The sequence below is a fragment of the Mustela nivalis genome (genome assembly GCF_964662115.1).
Source record: "Mustela nivalis genome assembly, chromosome: 11".
NCBI classification, from domain to species: Eukaryota; Metazoa; Chordata; class Mammalia; order Carnivora; family Mustelidae; genus Mustela; species Mustela nivalis.
In genome coordinates, this window is record NC_139030.1 from 74,697,999 (window position 1) to 74,717,762 (window position 19,764).

The window sequence follows — 19,764 nt, forward strand, 5'->3', positions numbered from 1 at the left end:
CATGTACACACACACACACACACACACACACACACACACAGTTCCTTCTCAGTAGCTCATGCAATTTCTATTGGAAGCTAACTTTACCGTTTAGTCTTCAGGCAGCATTCTGTGACTCTATATTCTATTCAGATCAGACTGTGACAGGATGGGAGGAATCAGCATGGCCTGGAGATCCATGTGATTGCTGGGCTTTACGTAGCCTCAGTTTCAGAAAGAGTTAAGTCCATCTTACAATTAGTTGCATCTTGGGGAGAAACAGAGCAGCTTTTGAGATAGGATTAAAGTTCAAATACACATAGAAGGCTGCGTATGGATGCTGGGCGACTAAGGGGCAGGGCGGTACCCACTACAAGCCCTTGTCTCTCAGCTTCACACCCAGCATTTTCCATTGTTCTTGTGAAGCTGGCCACAGCCCTCTGCAGTCATTTCTGCTCTGCTCGCTGGTATCCTGTGGTATTTCTCAGCAGTGTGCACCAGAGGGAAGCCTCCGTGCTGTTGGAGGAAAAGGGACCCACTCCTTCCTGTTGCCGCAGCAGGACTCCCTGTACAGTGGCGGCAAGTGTGTTCCCGCAGCTGCAGCTCGATCCCAGGCCTTTTGTGTCCAACAAGCTTAGAAGCGACTCCATCAGGCCCATCATGCTTGCAGAGACCCCACACCAGAGGGAGCAGCCTCCATCCTGTGGCAGCTCATCCTGGAGATGCTGTCTCCTTGAGTCTTCCTTTCTTTTCGCCTTTCTCCTTACTGTGTCAAAAATTCTACATTATCGTTCAAATGACTCTCAAGGTGTCATGTCTTCTATTTGGACCACAACTGACAGACACAGACAGTTTCTGTCTATTGAAACGGAGGGTCAGGTCTGCACTGTTTTGGATCACCAACTCAGACTTTGCGGTGTCTCCTCTCTCCCTTGTATTTCACAAGGGCACTTGAGGATTTCTTCAAATTCTGATCCTTCAGATTTCCTGCCATTCCAATAGTCCTCACCCCATGTCGAGAATGGAAATGAACAGTATTTTGATATTAAAACTTTATAACAAAAACATTTAAATGGAAGTTTGGCAATGATTAATAGCAATTTGAGAATTTTTTAACACATTTACGTCAATGACCCCACATTGTCTGGACTATCCCACAGGTTTTGTTCTGGAAAGGATTTAAAAGCCCTGTGCGCGGAAGGCAGACGGAGCAGCCGCAACTGCCAGGAGCCCCACGTCCCTGTAGTAAAGAGTCCACAGCCTGGTTCTTGCGGATATTTTCCATTTATTACTGCAGTAGACAATTGCTCTGAAAGTGCAACACTAAATCACTTTGTCACAGCCTCTGCTCCTCTGCTGGCAAATTCTTGGAAGTTCATTCTTGGAGCATCGTGGACCACAAGCTTCTCTCAAGGTGGGAAATTATTGCCACTGCCAATGTCACAGGAAAAAAAACCTCACACACATGACTAGAAGAACAAAACGAGAAGAGCACTGGAGAGGAGGAGCGGCCAATTTCAAATGGAAAACCCAGCAGAGGAGTCATGGGCAAACAGTCCACTTGCGCGAAGTGAAAGGTGACTCCCAGCCTCCTGGCAGCAACCTACACATTTGTGAGGCGGGCCCAGGGGTGCCTGTCATCCCTCTGTCCCCAGAAGAGGTGAAACCAATACCAGTGCTATGCCACACCTCCGTGCAGCCGAGGTCCACAGAGTCAAAAAGAAATGGAAGGACCTCTCAGGCTAGTCTGGAAAATGGGTGGTTTGGCTAAATGGACTCTTCAACCTCCCACTTAGAGCTGCGGGGTGGAGTATCTGGGAGAGCTCGCAGGGTAAGACACTGCGTCAGAGAAATAACTCTTGTTCTAACCAGCACAGGGTCAGCATCTATTGGTGGTAAAAAAAAATTACTTTCATATAGTGCAATGACAAGGAGGAAGGGAAACATGAGCAGCTCTAGAAAACACAAGAGATTTAAAAAATCTGAATGAGACCAAAGAAAGCGCAAAAATATGAATGTGGACCATACACCTAAGCACTCAGCCTGGCGGACCCCTCCCTCACGAACACATTATACACATCCGCACCCGCTTGCGCACACAGGATAGTCAGGCAGATGCCCCAAGAAGGGCAAATCCAAACGTCTGCTCTCTTTGGAATTCTCATGGCAAATCTGAGTGTAGGCAAAAGTGAAGCCCTTCCTAGGGTCGAGACAAATACTCAGGAGGCAGCCTTTGCTCCCCATTGAGCCAGTGTTGCTCCTCTATTTGCCTGAGCCCTTCACAATTGCCTGGGCACTACAATTCATTCTTCATACTCCTGGAGTTTAAATCACTGCTAGATCTTCTTCTCTGATCTAACTTCACCTGTAATGGAAGCACCTCCTTTTGGCTCCTGGACTCACGTTCTTTCAGGGAAAAAGCATCCCAAGAAAGTGGTAATTAGAAGGTGTTCAGGAGTTGGAAAGTAGGAAGAGAGTAATATAAATACAATAAAGAAATGCCTGTTACTCTCATAGGATTTCTCTGAGACCAGGTGGCTAAGGGCCTGGCCTTCAAGGAAAGGTTTTAGGAGAGGCCTTAATTTAAGGTACTGCGATCTCTGCTCACAAGAGCCAAGTAAGACAGTGCTCCTTGGAGGTTGCTGTAGGACTCGTACTCAGTACTTATTTCCATTCTAGGTGCTCTTTTGACCTCTCTGACTTCAGTCCTTCTGGAGTCAGGTGACCCAGCTTCTCTGATGCATGACCACTCATTTCTAAAGCATGTTTGCCGTTGCCCACAAGAGGTTTCTCTCCAGGTATCGTGGAACAGCACACATTAGTGCATCTACCAGGTGGTAAGGACTGAGAGCAGGTTTTCTCAGACAAGCACAGCCATGCAAAGAAAGCCACCCATCACGGTCACCTTTTTGTCAGATGCCCCAGTTTCAGGATCATAGAATTTACCACATTAAGTGTTAACACTGGGTGACAAACAAGCTTTTGCTTCCCTTCCTCAATGAGGGTCACGCAAAAACCCACCAGAAACAGGCGGGACACACATCCCCTGCTCCTCTGGTTTCAGACACTGCCCTCAGCTCCAAATCCTGCACTTGGAACCGCTATTATAACCTAGCTCCTAAGCACACTGGATTCTGCTCCAGTTTAACTTACCAAGGCATACCTTCTGAGCCGCCTCAGTGAAACCAGTGTGGCTCACTGGATTAAAATTCTAAGTGCAGCAGTGCCTAAGAAGAAAGAGTCCTAACGGAGGGAGGACTGGAGGGCATAAAGCAGGAGACTATACAAAATCAGTAACACATTTTCAGAAAATGGTGGGCTTGGGGGAAGAGGGGAGAGAAATAAACAAAATGTCCCAATAATTTAATGGCAGAGCTAGAAGAGAGCATTTATAGCTATTCCGGGACTCTCCAACAAAAAGCTTTTCCTGGATGCACAGACATTCATAATACTGATAACTCTCAGTCGACAGCTCTGGCTTGTACACGTGGTCACGATGCCCTTCGTACAGCAAAGGAGAGCACAACAGAATGCCCGACAGGCATCTGGACAGCACACAGCAAAACGAAAGGCTGAACTCCCCCCCCCCCACAGAACCCCATTTAAAAAAAAGTTTGTCTATTACAAAGTCACGTTTTCTGTTTTTCCGCTTTATAAAGTCAGCGACGCTGGAGGGTGTCTAGCGGAATCCGTCCTCCAGGAATGAGTGCAAAAGGGGAGCGCATGGCTCAGGGACGTCCCTTCAGTAAGCAGATGGAAGGACCAGCTGGAGACCTCCCATCCATTTTGGACAAACACACACATACAGAAAAGGATTATTGCCAGCTTGTGTACTTTCACAATGTGATTTTTGTATTTCGAAAGCTTGAATTGTCCCTGAAAGAAAAAAATGGGAGAAAACAAATCATTCAATACACAGATCTTCAGTAGGCAACAACACACATATGGGGCAGGGGAAGGGGTGGAGACCTGAACTCGGCAGCTCTAGGGCCCTCATGATACACCCCGAGAACTTCCTTTCCTTACTAATCTAATGCCAACATAGCAAACCACCTCCCAAGTTCCTTCAAACACTTCAACTTGACTATTTTCAACAGCCAAAGATTAGAAACAACCCAAATACTTAGCAAAAGGGCACTGGTTAAATATGAATATTATGGCCCATTCCTTCACTGAGACACTTCTGCCGCTTAAAAAAACAAGCCAAGGAAGCTCACTACTAATATGGGAAACTCTCTAGAGAAACTGAGCAGGTATGGAATAGCATATGCACATAGTACACCATCTTTTGTGTAAGTGGGGGTTGGGGAAATAAGGTCACAGTTCATATTGTTTGTACGGACATAAAGTCTATAAGGCCACACAAGAAACCAACAACAATGGTTACGTGGGGCAGTGGAGGGAGGGTGTTACAGCAGAAACTGAGCAGATGCAGTCGGAGTGGGGAGGAAACCCCCCCTTTTTTTTTTCCAAACACATATGCACACATACTTAAAAAAATAATCGAATGATGTGACTGTATTATGTATTCAAAAAATCAACTTATCTAGCAACCAAAAAACTCTGTGCAAAACTTACAGTTCCTTATAAAAGGATATTCCACAAGGTGAAATACTCATAGCCTTGACTTTAGACACTTAGCTATACCTCTGAAAAGAGAAGCATGTGTATACATAACCCATGGTAAGTTATGTTCTCTTAGCTGCTTTCCATTGAATGTGGACAGGCTTGGCCACCCCCCAGAAACCTTTCCTGTTCCCCACTAGAAGTCCAACATCTCAGCAGTTCACATGCCACCAGAATCCCACCAGCTTAGGGCTGGAAAGGGCTTTAAAGGTCACCTCATCTGGTGCTCTAGCCCACAGCTTCAGACTTTAAAGTATCTGAAATTCTAGAACAGAACAGAATTTCTCATTAATCTGATTTTTGAGTCATTATTTCCCTTTATTTTTAGTGGAATGTTCTAGAAGCCTTAGTTTTAAAGGACCCATCTTAAAATTGCTAGATTTATTGGGCATATGGCTACTGGTACAGTGTATACATATGAAAGAACATGCTCAGCCCAGACAAAGAGCCGCCTGCACTTAGCGTAACAGATGCTGCCAGTAAAGAACAGCTCTCACTACACAAGGAGAATGACTGCGCACGAGTACACTGAGAAGGGAAAAGAGAGCTGGTGCAGGTGCTTCTCGACAGCCCACTAGTGTTTTTATAACGGTCATATATGACCATGTAGCTCATTTAACTACAGCTACTGAGCATTTTGATGATTTCCATCTAAGGAGGGAAAGACCGCACACAAAGAAAAACTTAAATGGGGTGATCATCTTTTTAAAAGCCCTTTCAAAAGGACAGATCCCACTGAGGAGCCACAAGTAGCTAGCAAAGGATGAATAAGGAAGTTCTGATTATAAAACAGAAAAGCAGGCATAACTGATTTGTGCATGTGACTTCTGAGTCCCCTCGGGAATGATGTACCATTGAGACCTGGGGTCAGAAAAGCGCTCTACTAACAAAAGAAGTGATTAGGAAGGAAGGATTTGCTCTGTTCCTTCTCTTCTCTTTTGATGCCACATCTATCCTCGTAGAGCAACTGGATCACAAAAGTCAATCAGCAGGGAGAAATAAAATGAGTAAATAGAAAGGCGGGGTGTGGGGATGTCAGGATTTTCTGACTGCGGGAGAATGATTTATCTTGGAGTAAGAGAGGGCAGGCAAGTGTCTCGACCCAGGCCTTTCATCTGTATAGTGATGAAGTGGAAAGAACTTTCTGGACAAGTCATCACTGTAAGCAGGTCACCGTTATCTTTTGGAAGAATGCCTGTACTGTGCTGGACTTGGGCCACAGACAAATTCTCTCTGTGGCAGGTAAACTGAAAAGCTCTATAATATTTTCCTATCCAGATAGTTACTATTTATTCTAAGTACTTCTATTGTCACAGATCTCTTCAGGGTCAGAAAAATCTAAGAAAGCACAATCACTCTAAAGTTTATTTGTAATGCGGAAAAGGGGAGAAGAGTAAGGAGCCAGGAAAATCTAGCTGAGCTTCTGCAGGGTTTGATATAAAAGATAACAAAGAGCAACAAGAACAGGTGACAGGCTCCTCCTGACAATGACAGGCTGGTGGCAGCTGGTGGCTCTGGTCCAGCTTCTCTAAAAAAAAAAAAGTGGGCCGAGAATAGCTTGCTGCCAGATTTAGCCTGACGAATGTGTTCACCTCAGACCAGCTGGGAACTAATCCGAGGTTCCGTCCCTCACCCAAGGGCTGCAGTGCCAGAGAGATTAGGAGACAGAGAAAGGAAGGAGGAAGACAGGAAGTGGCAGAGGTCACAGGCAACTTTTAACTTTTTTTTTTTTTTTATAAAAGATGGGCTTCTGTTCTTTTAAAAGCAAACTATAATTTAGAAAATACAGAGTGAGCTCCTAAAAGTTAGCCCATCTAGCCACCTAGCAATGTTGTGATGCTGCATGGAAAACCAGGAAGGGTTTTCTGTTGTTGTCGTTGTTGTTTTAAATGATACAACAGATCTTTTAGAAGGAAATAAGAACATTTTTACATCCTCACCTGTGAATTTATGTAAAATAAGCAACGAGGACTGTGCCGAGTATATTGATTTAAAGGGGCTTTTCAGACATCAATTTTCCCACTCTATCTTAATTTATTCCCAAGGATTTTTACACATCAGGGCACATGAGCCAAAAGACCCATGAGGCTAGAGAAGTCAGAAAGACATTCTCTACTTGATGATTCTTTGTCCTGATAGTGGGGTCTCAGAAATACCAGTGCCCTAACCAAACTGGCTTCCAACTGCACATTTCCAGGCATCCTGGGCAAATCTATTCCCCAAATATTCTTAAACAGGTTTCCAATTTGCTCAGCCTCCACATAATCACCATTTTCATCCTTCTAGAGAAAAAGACAAGTTCCAGTTCTGGGAAGAATAAGCTGAGGTAGAGGTTGGCTCCTGAGGGTACACAACAGAGAAGCAAGGTGGTTGGCTCCTCAGAGGAATGCCTCTCTGTTCTTGCAGGAAGCTGTTGCTGTGCTCGTGTCCAGCAGGGGCAGCACAGTGGTTCTGGGCCTCAAGGGCAACCTGGGATCCAGCCATCTGGGGATACATTACAATTCAGCCTGCACACGGTCTTCTCTGTCACGGAACATTCTCTGTCAGCTGTCCACCCCAGGCCAGCTCTGGCTTCCTCCTCTCTTCCTCAGCAAATATTAAATAAGACTGCAAACCCTTCCTGGGTTCAGTTGGGCAAGTTTCAATCTCTAATCTCCCACTGAGTGCCAACTCCATTCCCCAACAACACAGATCACTGTTCTGCACATGCCAGGCCAGACATATAAGTAACCCTAAATCCTCCCCCAGCAGTTAACTGGGACTTCTATTGAAGCCATGGTTAAAAGTGCAATACTGATTTGTAATGCAGATCAAGTAAAACAGTTCTAGAATATTAGCAGTTATGTGTAATAGCATAAAATATCAGATAAACTGAAGAGAAGTATTTGTGGTTCAAGAAGAATTACTTTAAAAAAGAATTACTTACATAGCAGTTTTTATTTCTTCCCAGATCATTGTCTACTTGGAAGGGGGTAAAGAAAAGGTGGAGAGGATGAGGAGCTACGAGCTGGAGGTACACAGCCTCAGAGCACCTCTTCCAAGGGTGAGGCGACAGGAATGAAATATGGAGCCCTTTTCGGGTCTTTAGGACAATGAAGTGAGGTGATTTTTTTCATTTAGACACTAATAGTCCTCTCAGACTCCCAAGGCCATGCTTCGAGGAGAACACCTAGGGGGCACCTAACTGGCTCAGGCAGTAAAGCATCCGACTTGATTTCAGGGTGGTGGTGAATTCAAGCCCCACGTTGAGTGTGGAGCCCACTTAAAAAAAAAAAAAAAAAAAAAAGAACACCTAAATTATGAAGTGTTCATGAAGTGCTTTCTTCATCTGCCGGATAAAGATACAGGGGCAACAGAAAGAACAAAGAAACTGCAAAATAGCAATGATATGAAACATGTGATTCCAAGGCAATTTAAAGGTATCTTTCCCGAGGGATTCAGTGTTATCAAACGGGAGGGAATAGTTTTAAATTTTCTCCTATACTGACTACTCTAGTTTCATTTTAAAGGCTTCCCCCTCCCCCATAGAATATAAGATGCTATTGATTTTTAAAAAGCCCATCGTTTTAGGTACTCTAAGTAAACACTGCCAATTAAACTATGTCAAAATTCTTTTAATCATATACACAGTAAGCAACCTGATTTTAGGGACATTAAAAACCAAGAAAAAATAAATCCTAGAAATAATCAAACATGGTAACATTATTAAACAATTCCATTATAGTGCCAGGCCTCTGGAAATCTGACTTTTCATCCTGCAAATCAGTGTAGCCAACATTACAGCCCAGGCATGTTTTTCTAGTTTATACACACCCTCCCGGTGTATATAAACTAGTGGCCACTTCAAAATTCTGTTGACTATATTTTAAATGAGAAGTTTTTAAAATAAAATGTTACTTTTAAAAAATCTAATATCTAAAAATTGAATTTATAATAATGGAATTAAACTACTAAAAAAGACCTGAGGGGTATCACCCACGCGTGCAGGCATTCCAGGACGGCTAAACTGCAGATGATTCCAGCTCCACAAAGTCCTCCGACCCCAGGCCACCTGCTTCTGTCCCTCAGTGTTGTCCTCTCTTCCTGCTCATCAGAGACATGCAGGTCTCCTTCTCTTGAAACTGCTTCATGTCCTTCCTGGGAAGGGGGAGTTCTGAAGCAGCTACTACAGCTGGCATGTTCTGGTCCAATTTTAGCAATCCTCTCTCACAGGGATGGTGGGGCAGTTAATGTCCAGGAATATACTCTCAGGGCGGGCACATGCAAATACTGTCCTCTCATTCAGAATAAACTGACCCAGTTCCCTCTGCTAAAGAGACAAACATGGACTTGGCACTCTCTGAATTGAAATACAAATGTTCTTAAAGTGAACCTGTCAGTTGACCACACCTTCAATGTCCCAGAGCCTCTCCCCGCTTACTGGGATGGGCCAGCGATAGCATACCCGGCATCTACCTCAGCTAACTCTCCTTGTGAAACCCTTGGAATCTATCACAGCTCACAACTGACAAACACCACTAGTAAACATAGTCTAAACATAAACATAGGGGTACATAGTCTTTCTGGGTGTTCCTTTCCCCTAACCCACACTGGAGCCTATGGAACTGCCCTGCTAGTCACAGGACCCTGCCAGATGGCTTAAAAATGACCATGTCTGGGCAAAAGACAAAGGGTCTGTGGCACATTTATAATCATGAAACGGTACTGGAAGAGATCGGAGACATCTCAGACAGTGGAACCTCACTTTTCCAAATGAGAAAAAGGGTATAGTAAGTTAAACAATCTTAACAGAGGTTCACCAGGAGACAGGTGACCCAGTGAGGACGATTCCATGGTCTTGGACTCAGTACTTTTCTGTTAGACTGTGACAGTCAGTCAAAGATGAGAGTTCAGAGCAGCCTCCATGTTGGCAGAAGCCAGACTGGCAGTAAATGGGGAGAGGGCAAGCCTTGGGAGAGAGGGGGCCTATGGCTGAGAGGTATGTCACAAGGTTACAGAGAAGATAGACAAGGCCCTACCCTGAGTGTGAGAGACAGAGGGGAGCGTCCGATCAGCGGCCGCTGCTGTTCACCAGGCCATGAAACTCCTCCCAGGCCCTGGCAAACCAGAGACAAAAAACACAATAGCACATTCAGGTCAAGGGCTTTTTAACAAAGAGCACAGATACGATAACCCCACATCCCCCTGTAGATACCTTCAGGTCGTGTGGAACCCACCAGTACCAGACGCCCAATGGTAAGGCTTCCCACCTAGACTTTCCACTCACATCAGGAATGGTGGCCAGCTCCTCTCAGGGGCAATTGGCACTACTCCCAGCTTGCTCCACTGGTGAAGTCTGGCCCTCACTATCCCTAAAGCCTTTGCCACACTCCTTCTACCTGTTGCTGCAAATCTACCGGGGGGCCACTGAGGTCAGAGCTAAGCTCAAACATCACTGGAGACACCGCTCATCACTGGGGCAAAGGGCAGCGGAGCTTTCTGCCTTGAGGGCATGAGGACAGGTGGCAGAAACTTTTTCTTCACAAGGTCTCACCCTGGGGGTCAGGGCAGTTACCCAACAGCATCATGACGTCTGGTGATGTTATGAGGCAACTATAGCACTTTCTCTGCTTTCACATTTCCAACCTTCTGACCCCTCTCAACTCACACCCCACATTTGTATCAGGTTCCATCTGTTTCTGGAAATACCCATGTAACTATTACTTAAACTGTGTAGGTCACAGTTCAACATTCTAGGGATCAATGCTCCTCCTAACTTTCATGCCCATTAAATCAATTTAGTAATTGGGGTTAAGTAGGGATAAGAAATGTGACCGAGGGATACATAGTCTTTCTGGGTGCTGCTCCACAAAGAACAAGCCCTTGGTGACCCTTGCCAAAAAAATAGGAGAAAACGAAATCTCCCATGCATCCTGAAGCCCTAAACCACCTGGAGTTTCCTCGGAGGAGCTGATGTCCTACCTTTTTGCCCTATTAGGGATAAAGTACCTGGTAAGTTCCCTGGGAAATAAATAAATGAGCAAATAAATAAATAAATAAATAAATTTGTATATATGCAAATATATATATATATATATATAATGGGTAATTTCCTATTTCTAAATAGAAAATCCCTTAGTGGCAATTATTCCATTCTCAATTTAAATGGATGAAAATACCTAGGGTGACAACATATTATGTCACTCACTGCAAGTTTAGTATTACGATCAAAGAATGAATATACTTCATTACTAGGCCTTCTATGGGTAGCTTTTCTTTTTTTTTTTTTTATTAATAGGGAGGGATTAAATACAGAGACCTGGTATGACAAAGTCCTTCTTCTGGGTAATATTTGTACAAGTTTCATTAGTTTTTCTCTCTTTTGAACAGCAGCAGCAATTATAAGTTAATGATCTACCCTGTGGCTGATGGCTTCTCCAGAGTATTATCAAAGCTACTCATACACGCTAACTGAATTGAAGAAAAATCTAAGACCGCCAAGCAAGCGTGCCAGTCTTTGTCAATTCACAAACTCAATGTCCACAGCAAGACATCTGTTCCACAGCCCTTTCTGGAGAGGCGGTGATGCGGTGAACTTCCTGAGTCCATGAGTGACATCAGAAGGCTGTTTCATTCTCCATTCCAAAAGAAGGTAAGGGCAAAGCAAGTCCGACGCTTGGGCAGCAGCCTAGGAAACCCCTCTTTCTTTCTAACAGTGAGATTTCAATTCTATTTTGAGCAATTTTGGTATCAACAAGAAACTACATGGTTGTGCTGAAGTTTCATCTCATTTATCCTTTTGTTTCCAGAAGGCCTACACTAGTCCGAACAGAGCAGTTCTCTGTGTCAAGAACCTGCTGAAATACAGATTTCAGAGTTCCCCTCTAATCCATTCCAGTATGAAACTGCCCTCCCATTTTCTTCAGAAGGATCTTCTTCAGATGCTAAACCTCAACATGAAGAATCTGGGTACAGAGATTTCCTCACATGGATTCAGTGGAAATCAAACAGTTGGTCACAGTCATTGGAACAATTACTCCTACTCTTGTAGGCCAATGCTTGGCTAAGAGGCAAGTCAACCACCTAGAGCTAGGTGTGAATTTTCTAGCTATTCTCCATCTGGCATCTCAGACATTTTAGGTAATATTAAAACTTGCTTCTTTTAAAGGTAAAGAAAGAATAAGTTAAATGTTAGAAGTGTTGTATGAATGGAGTTTCTTATAAATAAATTTATTTATTTTGCCCTTAGATTAACAGAGCCTATAGGGAATTCTGAACAGATTCAAATGACAGAGTGACAAAGAGTCCTTTAGAGACCACTCTTGTCTCAGCTCACTTACCAGGAAATAAACTCTGACAGCAGAGATCTCACTTCCTGTATAATCATATTTGCTCTCCCACCCTGCCGAAAGTCTGGGTCACAGCCTTGCACTTGGCTGGCACCTGATCCTCATGGACGAGCTCAGCCCCCTGCTAGTTTGGGCTTTCTTTGCTTTAAACATCAGTATGGGGGAACATTTCATAAACGCAAAGCCAGGCCAGCAATTCTGCCAGTGTGACTCAGTGCCAGCAAGATAGGACTCTGATTTAGACAAGATAGGAGAAGGGATGGCTGATTCTTGCCTACAAAGTTTAATGTTCAAATACAATGAAATCTAGATGTGGTACAGCAAAGTCTCCATGTTTGACCCATCTCTCTTCTAGAATAAAGTAATAAAGGGAAGTCACCTACCCTCAACTTCCTGTGCAGAGGGGTCTGGTCAGACTCCCCAGTGCTATGGCCTACTGAGTGAAGCTGGCCCTGCCTTCCCCTTTTCCATTCCAGGCCAGATGCACAAAGGAACTCAATGGGACTGTTCCAAAGAGGAATTTCCTCACAAAAGATACTGGTGCTTTATGTAGCTCTGTGCCAGGTTTTATCCTGGTGATGCCCTGGTGTTTGCAGGTCTGGCTGCATTATGAAATTTCTCCTCAAAAGGGGATACAGTTACTCGATGTTTGCAAGGACCCAGACCTATGAACTCTCAACTACAACTGGTCTCATTAAGAGGAGCCATGCACCTGAGCTAACACTCAATTGAACAGGTTTCCCATTTCTCAATGGGACCTGCTCACCCTTCAGGGGGCGGAACTATTGGCAATGAACAGTAGGAGGCAGTAGGCAGGCATCCCCTCTACAGTGAAGCAGCTCACCAGGCAGCAGTCCTGGCCTCAGCCCACCTAGGAGTATAGCAGGAAAAGGCCACAAGCAGCATGATTAGGGAAAGGCTGGAAAAACCGAACAGTTGAAAAAGGACATTGAAAACTAGACTGATACAGCAAGGTGGAGAAATGTGACTGAGAAATTGTAGCCATTCCTAGAAAAATGCCCCTTACTATTTCCAGCAGCCCTACTCTCCAAAGAACTTGGGGGAGAACTGCTCCTTCTTCCTTCACTTCCCCGAGTTCTCAAGTTCTTGGTGCTGCTCCTGGGCTTAATCAATCTCCAGTGGGAGAGCCACAAGGACTAGAACAAAGCAGAACAGCTCTGATTTCTGTTGACATTTGGCAATGATCACAGGGGCCTCCGTGTGGGTTTGGTGCTTTCCGATCAACTCTTACTCTGGATGGTGACATCAAGCTCATCTCCTGGACTAGTTATATAGTGGCAATCAAGGTCAATACATGTAACATAATATTGGAAGGCAAGAGGGAAAAGGCCATACAAGGTAACTCTGACAAATGCTGAAAACATAGAGAACAGGCATTTCCACATGCCAACAAATCTCCCGTCTTCCAGGTATTTCAACCAATTTTGGATAGGTGATAAACAGAGAAACAATCACACAAACACCTCCAGAATGTTCAGTACTAGTTCTGTTGTGTGTTCTGTGAGATCCCCAGCCATGTGCAGCCTGGTAGTCAATCAGGATGGGAGAAGTGCAGGGTGTTGCTGCCAAAATGGAAGAGCCACTTTGGAAAACTCCACATCACACCCACAGCCACCTTCAAGACACCATCAGGCGACCTGACCTAGAGTTCTACAAAAATGGTTTACTTCTGGTTTGGGTAGGAGCTCCTAAGAAAACTTAGAGTAATGAGACCTGCTGAAATCCTACATGCAGGTCAGGGGCCTGAAGGCTGTGCTGCAGTGCGTACAAGCCAAGCCACAAAGCATCTGAGGGGCTGGTGTGCAGTACAGTCCAATACCCTCAGGAGCAAACCTTACAGGACGAAGACATTTCCCCACCCCAGATCCTGATGCACAACAACCCTGGGGACTGGGAGAAAGGGAAGGTCTAGTACCCTGAAACCTCGCAAGCAGGACTAGCTCAAAGAGGAAGAGGATTTGGCTCTAAATGGAAAACAGAAGGGAGAAGCCTGGCAGAAAGCTCGTGGCTTGGGCAGCTCTGGCAGTGAGAAAACCCTGTTAACACAAAGCGAGGAAACTACATACACACAGCCACACACAGACAAAAAAGCAGGGCTTCACCTCCAAGCAAGAGAGTTCTTTGAAGTAAAGGCAAACAAAGTCAGCGAAGCAAAGGCCAAGGATCCCCCTTTCCAACCTTAACAGACTTTCAAGCTGAATTCTAATCAGAAATCACTCTGGTCTAGTCATCACCGTGACCAGATGGGAACTAAAATTCAAGTACCAGAAAATGGGGTCTCATTTTGAGAGCGAGATGTCACCTCATTATGTCAGACCTCAGCAGAACTGGAACAAAATACCATGTGACACTACAATGGGCTTATGGAAATGAGGCTGCATTCCCCAGATGGCCCTCCACGGAGAAGTCTGTGCCATTCCTTAATATGGTGACAGTCAGTCCGAAAGGCCACTTCTTTGATGCACCATAAAGAGCGAGAGCATGAGACAAGCTAGTTTAGCACCATTTATTAAATGATCTCAGCTGTTGTTGTAGCTGCTGCGTGTCAGCCTGTTCTTAAAACATAAAATGCTCTTCCAATTCCTCTTGTCCAGGACAGAAGGATCTTCCAGGTAGCACGCCAACAGAACAAGAGACTCCGGTGATGCCAGCTTCAATGATGGTGCCATCCAGAGAGGGAGAGGGTCATGGCACATTCAACCGCGGCTTCCAGAGGTTTTGAAAAAGGAGCCTTTGGGGGCCCAGCCTGCCTGGCATTCTAGTGGAAGTGCAAAAGGTGGGCACATTGGGAGAGGAAAGAGAGGGAGACGCGAGGGAAAGTAGCATCTGGGACTCAAGGAGGGTTTCTGGTCCCTGTAGCTGCAGGGCTGGAGTGCTAGGCAGATCTCTTGATAAAGCAGCGAGAAGCAGACTAAGGCAAAGCCCACAGGCTCTCCTAGACTCTATAAGGACTTGTTCACCCATTTCTACAAAAGTCAGGAAGAACCGCCTTAGGGTATTAGAGAGGGAGAATAGTGGAGAGGGCAGAGTTGAAAAATACCTTCTTTCCCTCTCCTATGCAGGTGAAAGTTTGCTTTTGAGGGGAATGGGGGATGGAGGGCATTTGGGAACCTTGAACGTAAGAGTCCTAGAAAAAGTGGTGTGGACCCCTCCAGCTTGGACTGTGTCTGGCTGGAGGGCAGAAACTATTCTCTCCCAGAACGAAGAATGGGAAAATCTGCCTAGAGAAAAACAAGGCTAACTCAGAATTGCTACAGCAAGCAACGGGGGCCATGGCTGGCTAATAAACTGCTGGTGGCTCTGGGTGAGTCACAGCCAGCCATATGATTACGGACCAACTCCTGCGGCAGTGTTTCCAGTAACAAACTGGCACTTAGCTGGTTTAAGCCAACTCCACCCACAACATTCTCTGTGAATGCATGGGAAAAAGATTCCCAAAGTTTCCCTGCTGAACAGCATCGCTGGGCTCATTACTAGTCTCTAATAAGAATAACATGATGATGATATTATTACTAATGATGACGATGATAGCAGTAATAATAATTCGTCCTATAAGAGCATTCTTCACCTGAGGACCTTCAATTACAAAGATTAAATCAGCTCACAACAACCCTGTTAGGTAAAGTATTATTATCCCCCATTTTACAGATGAGGAGACTGAAGCAGAGTGGCAGAGACTTGCCAAAGGCACATATTGATACTGGAGTCAAAGGAGAGAGTAAAACCTAAAAGTCCCGACTCCTAGTTGGCTAGCTTTCCCTCCAGTTTTGAGAAAACCTGAGAGCCACTCCCCACAACTTCTTCATAGTAACCTGAATTTACTTATGGCTTCGATCACTGAAGGAGCAACTCCAACCAGTGATTCTCATTTGTGGACATTCAACTCTAGGTACCCCAAGTCCTAGGTAGATCACAAAGCTTACTTCCCCCCTTTGGTATTCATGCTTCCCCCTTGGATTCTGCTCTCACAACCACACTATTCTCCTTCCACTACAAGTTCAGCTCTATAGACCAGGAAAGTGGGAGTCTTCATTCCCAATAATAAGAAGTCAACTTCCCAGGACAAAGAAAACAGACTGATGCTAACAGGTTAAAAAGACATGCAAAAGTGGGGTGAGGGGCGGACAGGGAGGAGGACTTGACCGTTCAGTAAAATTATCTTAAAAAACAGCAAGAAAACGAAGAGCACTTTGTCTTTCATTTTAAGATAGTGGTTAGTGAATGAAAGACACGACAGCCCGTGTAAATAAAGCAAGCCCAGGCAGCGTAACTGGGACTGTGCAGAAGGGCTCTCTCTGATACAAAGTGCCACATAGTGTAGGTGGGCAGGGAGCCTCACCAGCAAAGAACTGTTATGAGTGGCCAAAAGCACTAGAGGGGAAGACTGGTCTGTCCCTTCTCCGTAAGTCTGGCTCCTGTTTGACCGTATTCCTCTGGGCCCAACTAAGAACCTACTTCTCCTAAGCTTAGGGACATACCCCCCAAGCACCCCCAAAACGTACTTGATGCTGTCGGTGTGGGTTTTGTACTCCATAATGGTGTTGGGAGGTAGATTAAGCACTCGCCGAAGCGTATCCCGGATTCGGGCTGTGGTTGCTTGGTCACTGGCAGTCTTATTCCATATTGAAATAATGTCCTCCTACAGGAGGAACAGAAGGAGTCGTCAAAGCAAACCAGAGGCAGTGAAGAGAGCAAAGGCAACACAAGAAACCAAACCTGCCCATGGTGTAGCTTACCTGAAACCGGACAGAGACCACAGCCCCACAGATCTCCTCCCCAACCATGAACTGTTCCCCCAACATGGCCAGGATAAGATTCTCCCAGCAACGGGACGCCAAGCCCTTCCGCAGCCGAATAATCCATTTGCCACCATTTTTATTTGCATCATCCTGTATAAGATAGAAAGCACTAAAGTTAAAATGTGGTTTTGCCGGTCTTTTACTTTTGTATGCAGCAGGAAAAAAGCCAAGGATCCCTTCAACACTTAAGAAGTCTTGTCACTTTTCAGTTATTCAACTTTATAGGAAAAAACGGTGGTAGGACCAGGGAGATAAAAAATGGGAAAAAAAGAAAAACAAGGTGGGACTCCTTGGTATCAGCCACAACAATGAATGGCTAAACCAATCCTTTTAAAAATAAACCTCTTTTTCTGAAACTACTTTGGAATCAAAATAAAGTGATATCAGATTTCAAACATACAACATTCCTCGTTTCATTTACTATAAGTTTACCAAGTGTCACTAAGTCTCAAGCATACAGACGTGAAGCCACAGTCTCTACCAGATCTAGTCTAGTGGAGGAGAAAGCCAAGAAAATTAATCTCGGCAGTACAGTCTGACATGTGTTGCTGTAACAGAGATACGCTAAGTTAAAGAAAAACAAGACAGAAACACTCAAGAAGTGGAAACATTTAACCTGGGTCTTGAGGGATGTACAGTTAGGTTAAAAAGGCGAAGGGTCTGCAGGCATCAAGAAAAACACGTCTGTGTACAAACTGAGGCTGTGTGTCAGGGAGATATGCAAAGAATAAGGCTAGCTGCTCTGAAGGGAAGGACTGGGCATGCTGGGAGATGAGGCCTGGAGGTTTAGTAAGTGCAAGATAATGGGAGCAATGCAGAGTTGCGTAGGGCCTATAGTTGGGTGTGTATGTATGTGCTCACATTTGTTTTCTAAAAAAAATGCCCTGGCATCAGAACAGAAGATGGGTTTCAGCAAAGAGATCCTAGAGCCCAGCTCTGGGCCTCCAGCTACTGCTAGCTACTCCAGCTCACTTTTTACCCACTTCAATCACATATACACTGCAGTAGTGTCTCTCTCTCTCTCTCTCTCTCTCTCTCTCTCACACACACACACACACACACACACACACACACACACACACATTCAGTTTAATGGGAATAAGGGTAATTAAAAAAAAAGTCCTTTAATGTTGTTATACCACTTTAGTGATAAAAAAATCTTTGTAAACATACAGATAAGCGATGACATCAGTGCCCTTTCCCAGAGGTCCTGGCTCCAAGGATGTACCAAATAGTGTTGTAGCTTTGAGAGAAAACTTTAAATACTTTAACCTTAGCAGGGCTAAAAAAAAACCCCGCAAACACTCAGAACAGCAGTCTGAGGTCCTCCGGGCTTACCTCCCACATGGGTTTAATTCCTTCTTTGAAGAGATGGAAGTCACTGTGGCCTGTCAGGTCCCCGGGACGTACCATGTGGCTATAAAACCTCCAGAACTGCTCCACCTGTAGAGAGAAGGCCCCAGAGCACAAAAGTTATCCTTCCTTTTTCTTTGAATGAGTATGAGATTTAAGAGAAGACACTCTGCTACAGACTTGACGTTTTGGAGGACACATTTTCATTTGGGGAAGCATGTGGGAAGGAAGGCATGCTGTATGGGAAGTACAGAAATATAATACTGTTGATACAAGGATAAACTCTTTAGGTGGAAAATGCCAGCCTCAGCCAGGACCCCTATTTATGAAAGCCCCAGGATAATCATTGCATGCTATAAGAGGACCCTGTTTTACACAGTGAAATCTTTCCAGTTTATTTTTTTCTTAAGTAGGCTCTATGCCCAACACGGGGCTTGAACTCATGACCCTGAGATTGAGAGTCTCATAGTCAGAGCGCCTAGGTGGCTCAGTCAGTTAAGTGTCTGCCTTCCGCTCAGGTCATGATCCCAAGGTCCTGGGATCCAGCCCTGTATCCGGCTCCCTGCTCAGCCCGGGGTCTGCTTCTCTCTCTCCCTCTCTCCCTCTGCTGCCTCCCCTGCTTGTACTCTGTCAAGTAAGTGAATAAAACCTTTAAAAAAATTTTAAATAAATAAATGAAGAGTGCCACTCTACCGACTGAGCCAGCCAGGCATCCCAACACAGCGGAATCCTTTTAGTCTTGAGGTATATTAAGTGCCACATACATGTAATTTTTTAGAACCAAATCACTTTGTAAAAAATACAGTATTATTAACTACAGTCATCATGCTGTAGTCACATTCCCATGAAGTCTGATCGCTTCTCAATCACAGACTACTTACTGGCAGATACAGCACAAACGACAACGAATACATTGAGTTCTGTTTGGTTATTGAGCCATCAGTGATGGTATCAACCACATACTCTACTCTAGCCCATGGTGCCCTTGGTAAGGGCAGGACGACCAAAACCAAACAGAACTCGGCCTCTCATATTTGGGGTTTAAGTTCCTCTTCTGAACTAGAAAATTTATGCTCCTTGCCCCTCCTTCATAATCCTGTTAGAAAACTGGACATATTTCCTATTAGATGCATGCCTTATCAGATGTATTTCTCTATGAGATGCATGCTTATTTCTACTCATCAAGCTATTCCTGTTTCTCTCGGTAGTGCCATGATAAGGAGACCTTACTTCCTTAACAGGTACTGGCCCCACGAAGTACTGGCCAGTGAAGAGGCACACTTTAGGAAGAAAGAAAAAATGTGGAACAGTGTGAAGACAGTTGGTATTCGCCAACACAGCAATGAGGAGGCTCTGAACAAACACCCAGCAAGACGTCACAATGCATAGCTGAAAACAGGGCACTGAGGAGATGAGATTCAGGTCATACTTCTAAGTGTGGACAGTAACTAAGGAGAAGGAGACCTAACACTTTATGAAGCGGCTGTTCCTCTAGAGAACAGAAACATGGGAACTGTCTCATGTTACAAAGAAGTCAGGAACAAATGTCATTCATAGGATTTTGAAGCAGTGTCTCATCTCGACAACCGCTATGTTTAACTGTATATAGCAACTAGGGAGAGTAAGTGGCCATACATATTAAACGAGCAAACATCTTT

General features: G+C 44.7%; 1 protein-coding gene across 3 annotated transcripts in view; it reads right to left on the minus strand.

The window, feature by feature from the left end:
- Positions 1–1,247: 1,247 nt before the first annotated feature.
- Positions 1,248–19,764, minus strand: part of EIF4E2 (eukaryotic translation initiation factor 4E family member 2) — a 30,249-nt gene continuing 11,732 nt past the window's right edge. The window contains exons 4-8 of one of the 3 annotated variants that reach the window (XM_082689443.1): positions 18,092–18,196; positions 16,691–16,843; positions 16,457–16,593; positions 9,624–9,701; positions 1,248–3,855 (exon numbers count right to left, since the gene is read on the minus strand). In XM_082689443.1, the coding sequence (XP_082545569.1) occupies positions 9,656–9,701; positions 16,457–16,593; positions 16,691–16,843; positions 18,092–18,196 (441 nt within the window). In that variant the 3' untranslated portion in view covers positions 1,248–3,855; positions 9,624–9,655. Of the gene's footprint in view, positions 3,856–9,623; positions 9,702–14,446; positions 14,713–16,456; positions 16,594–16,690; positions 16,844–18,091; positions 18,197–19,764 lie in introns of those variants that run through there. The other 2 variants (XM_082689444.1, XM_082689442.1) reach the window with 2 other exon arrangements.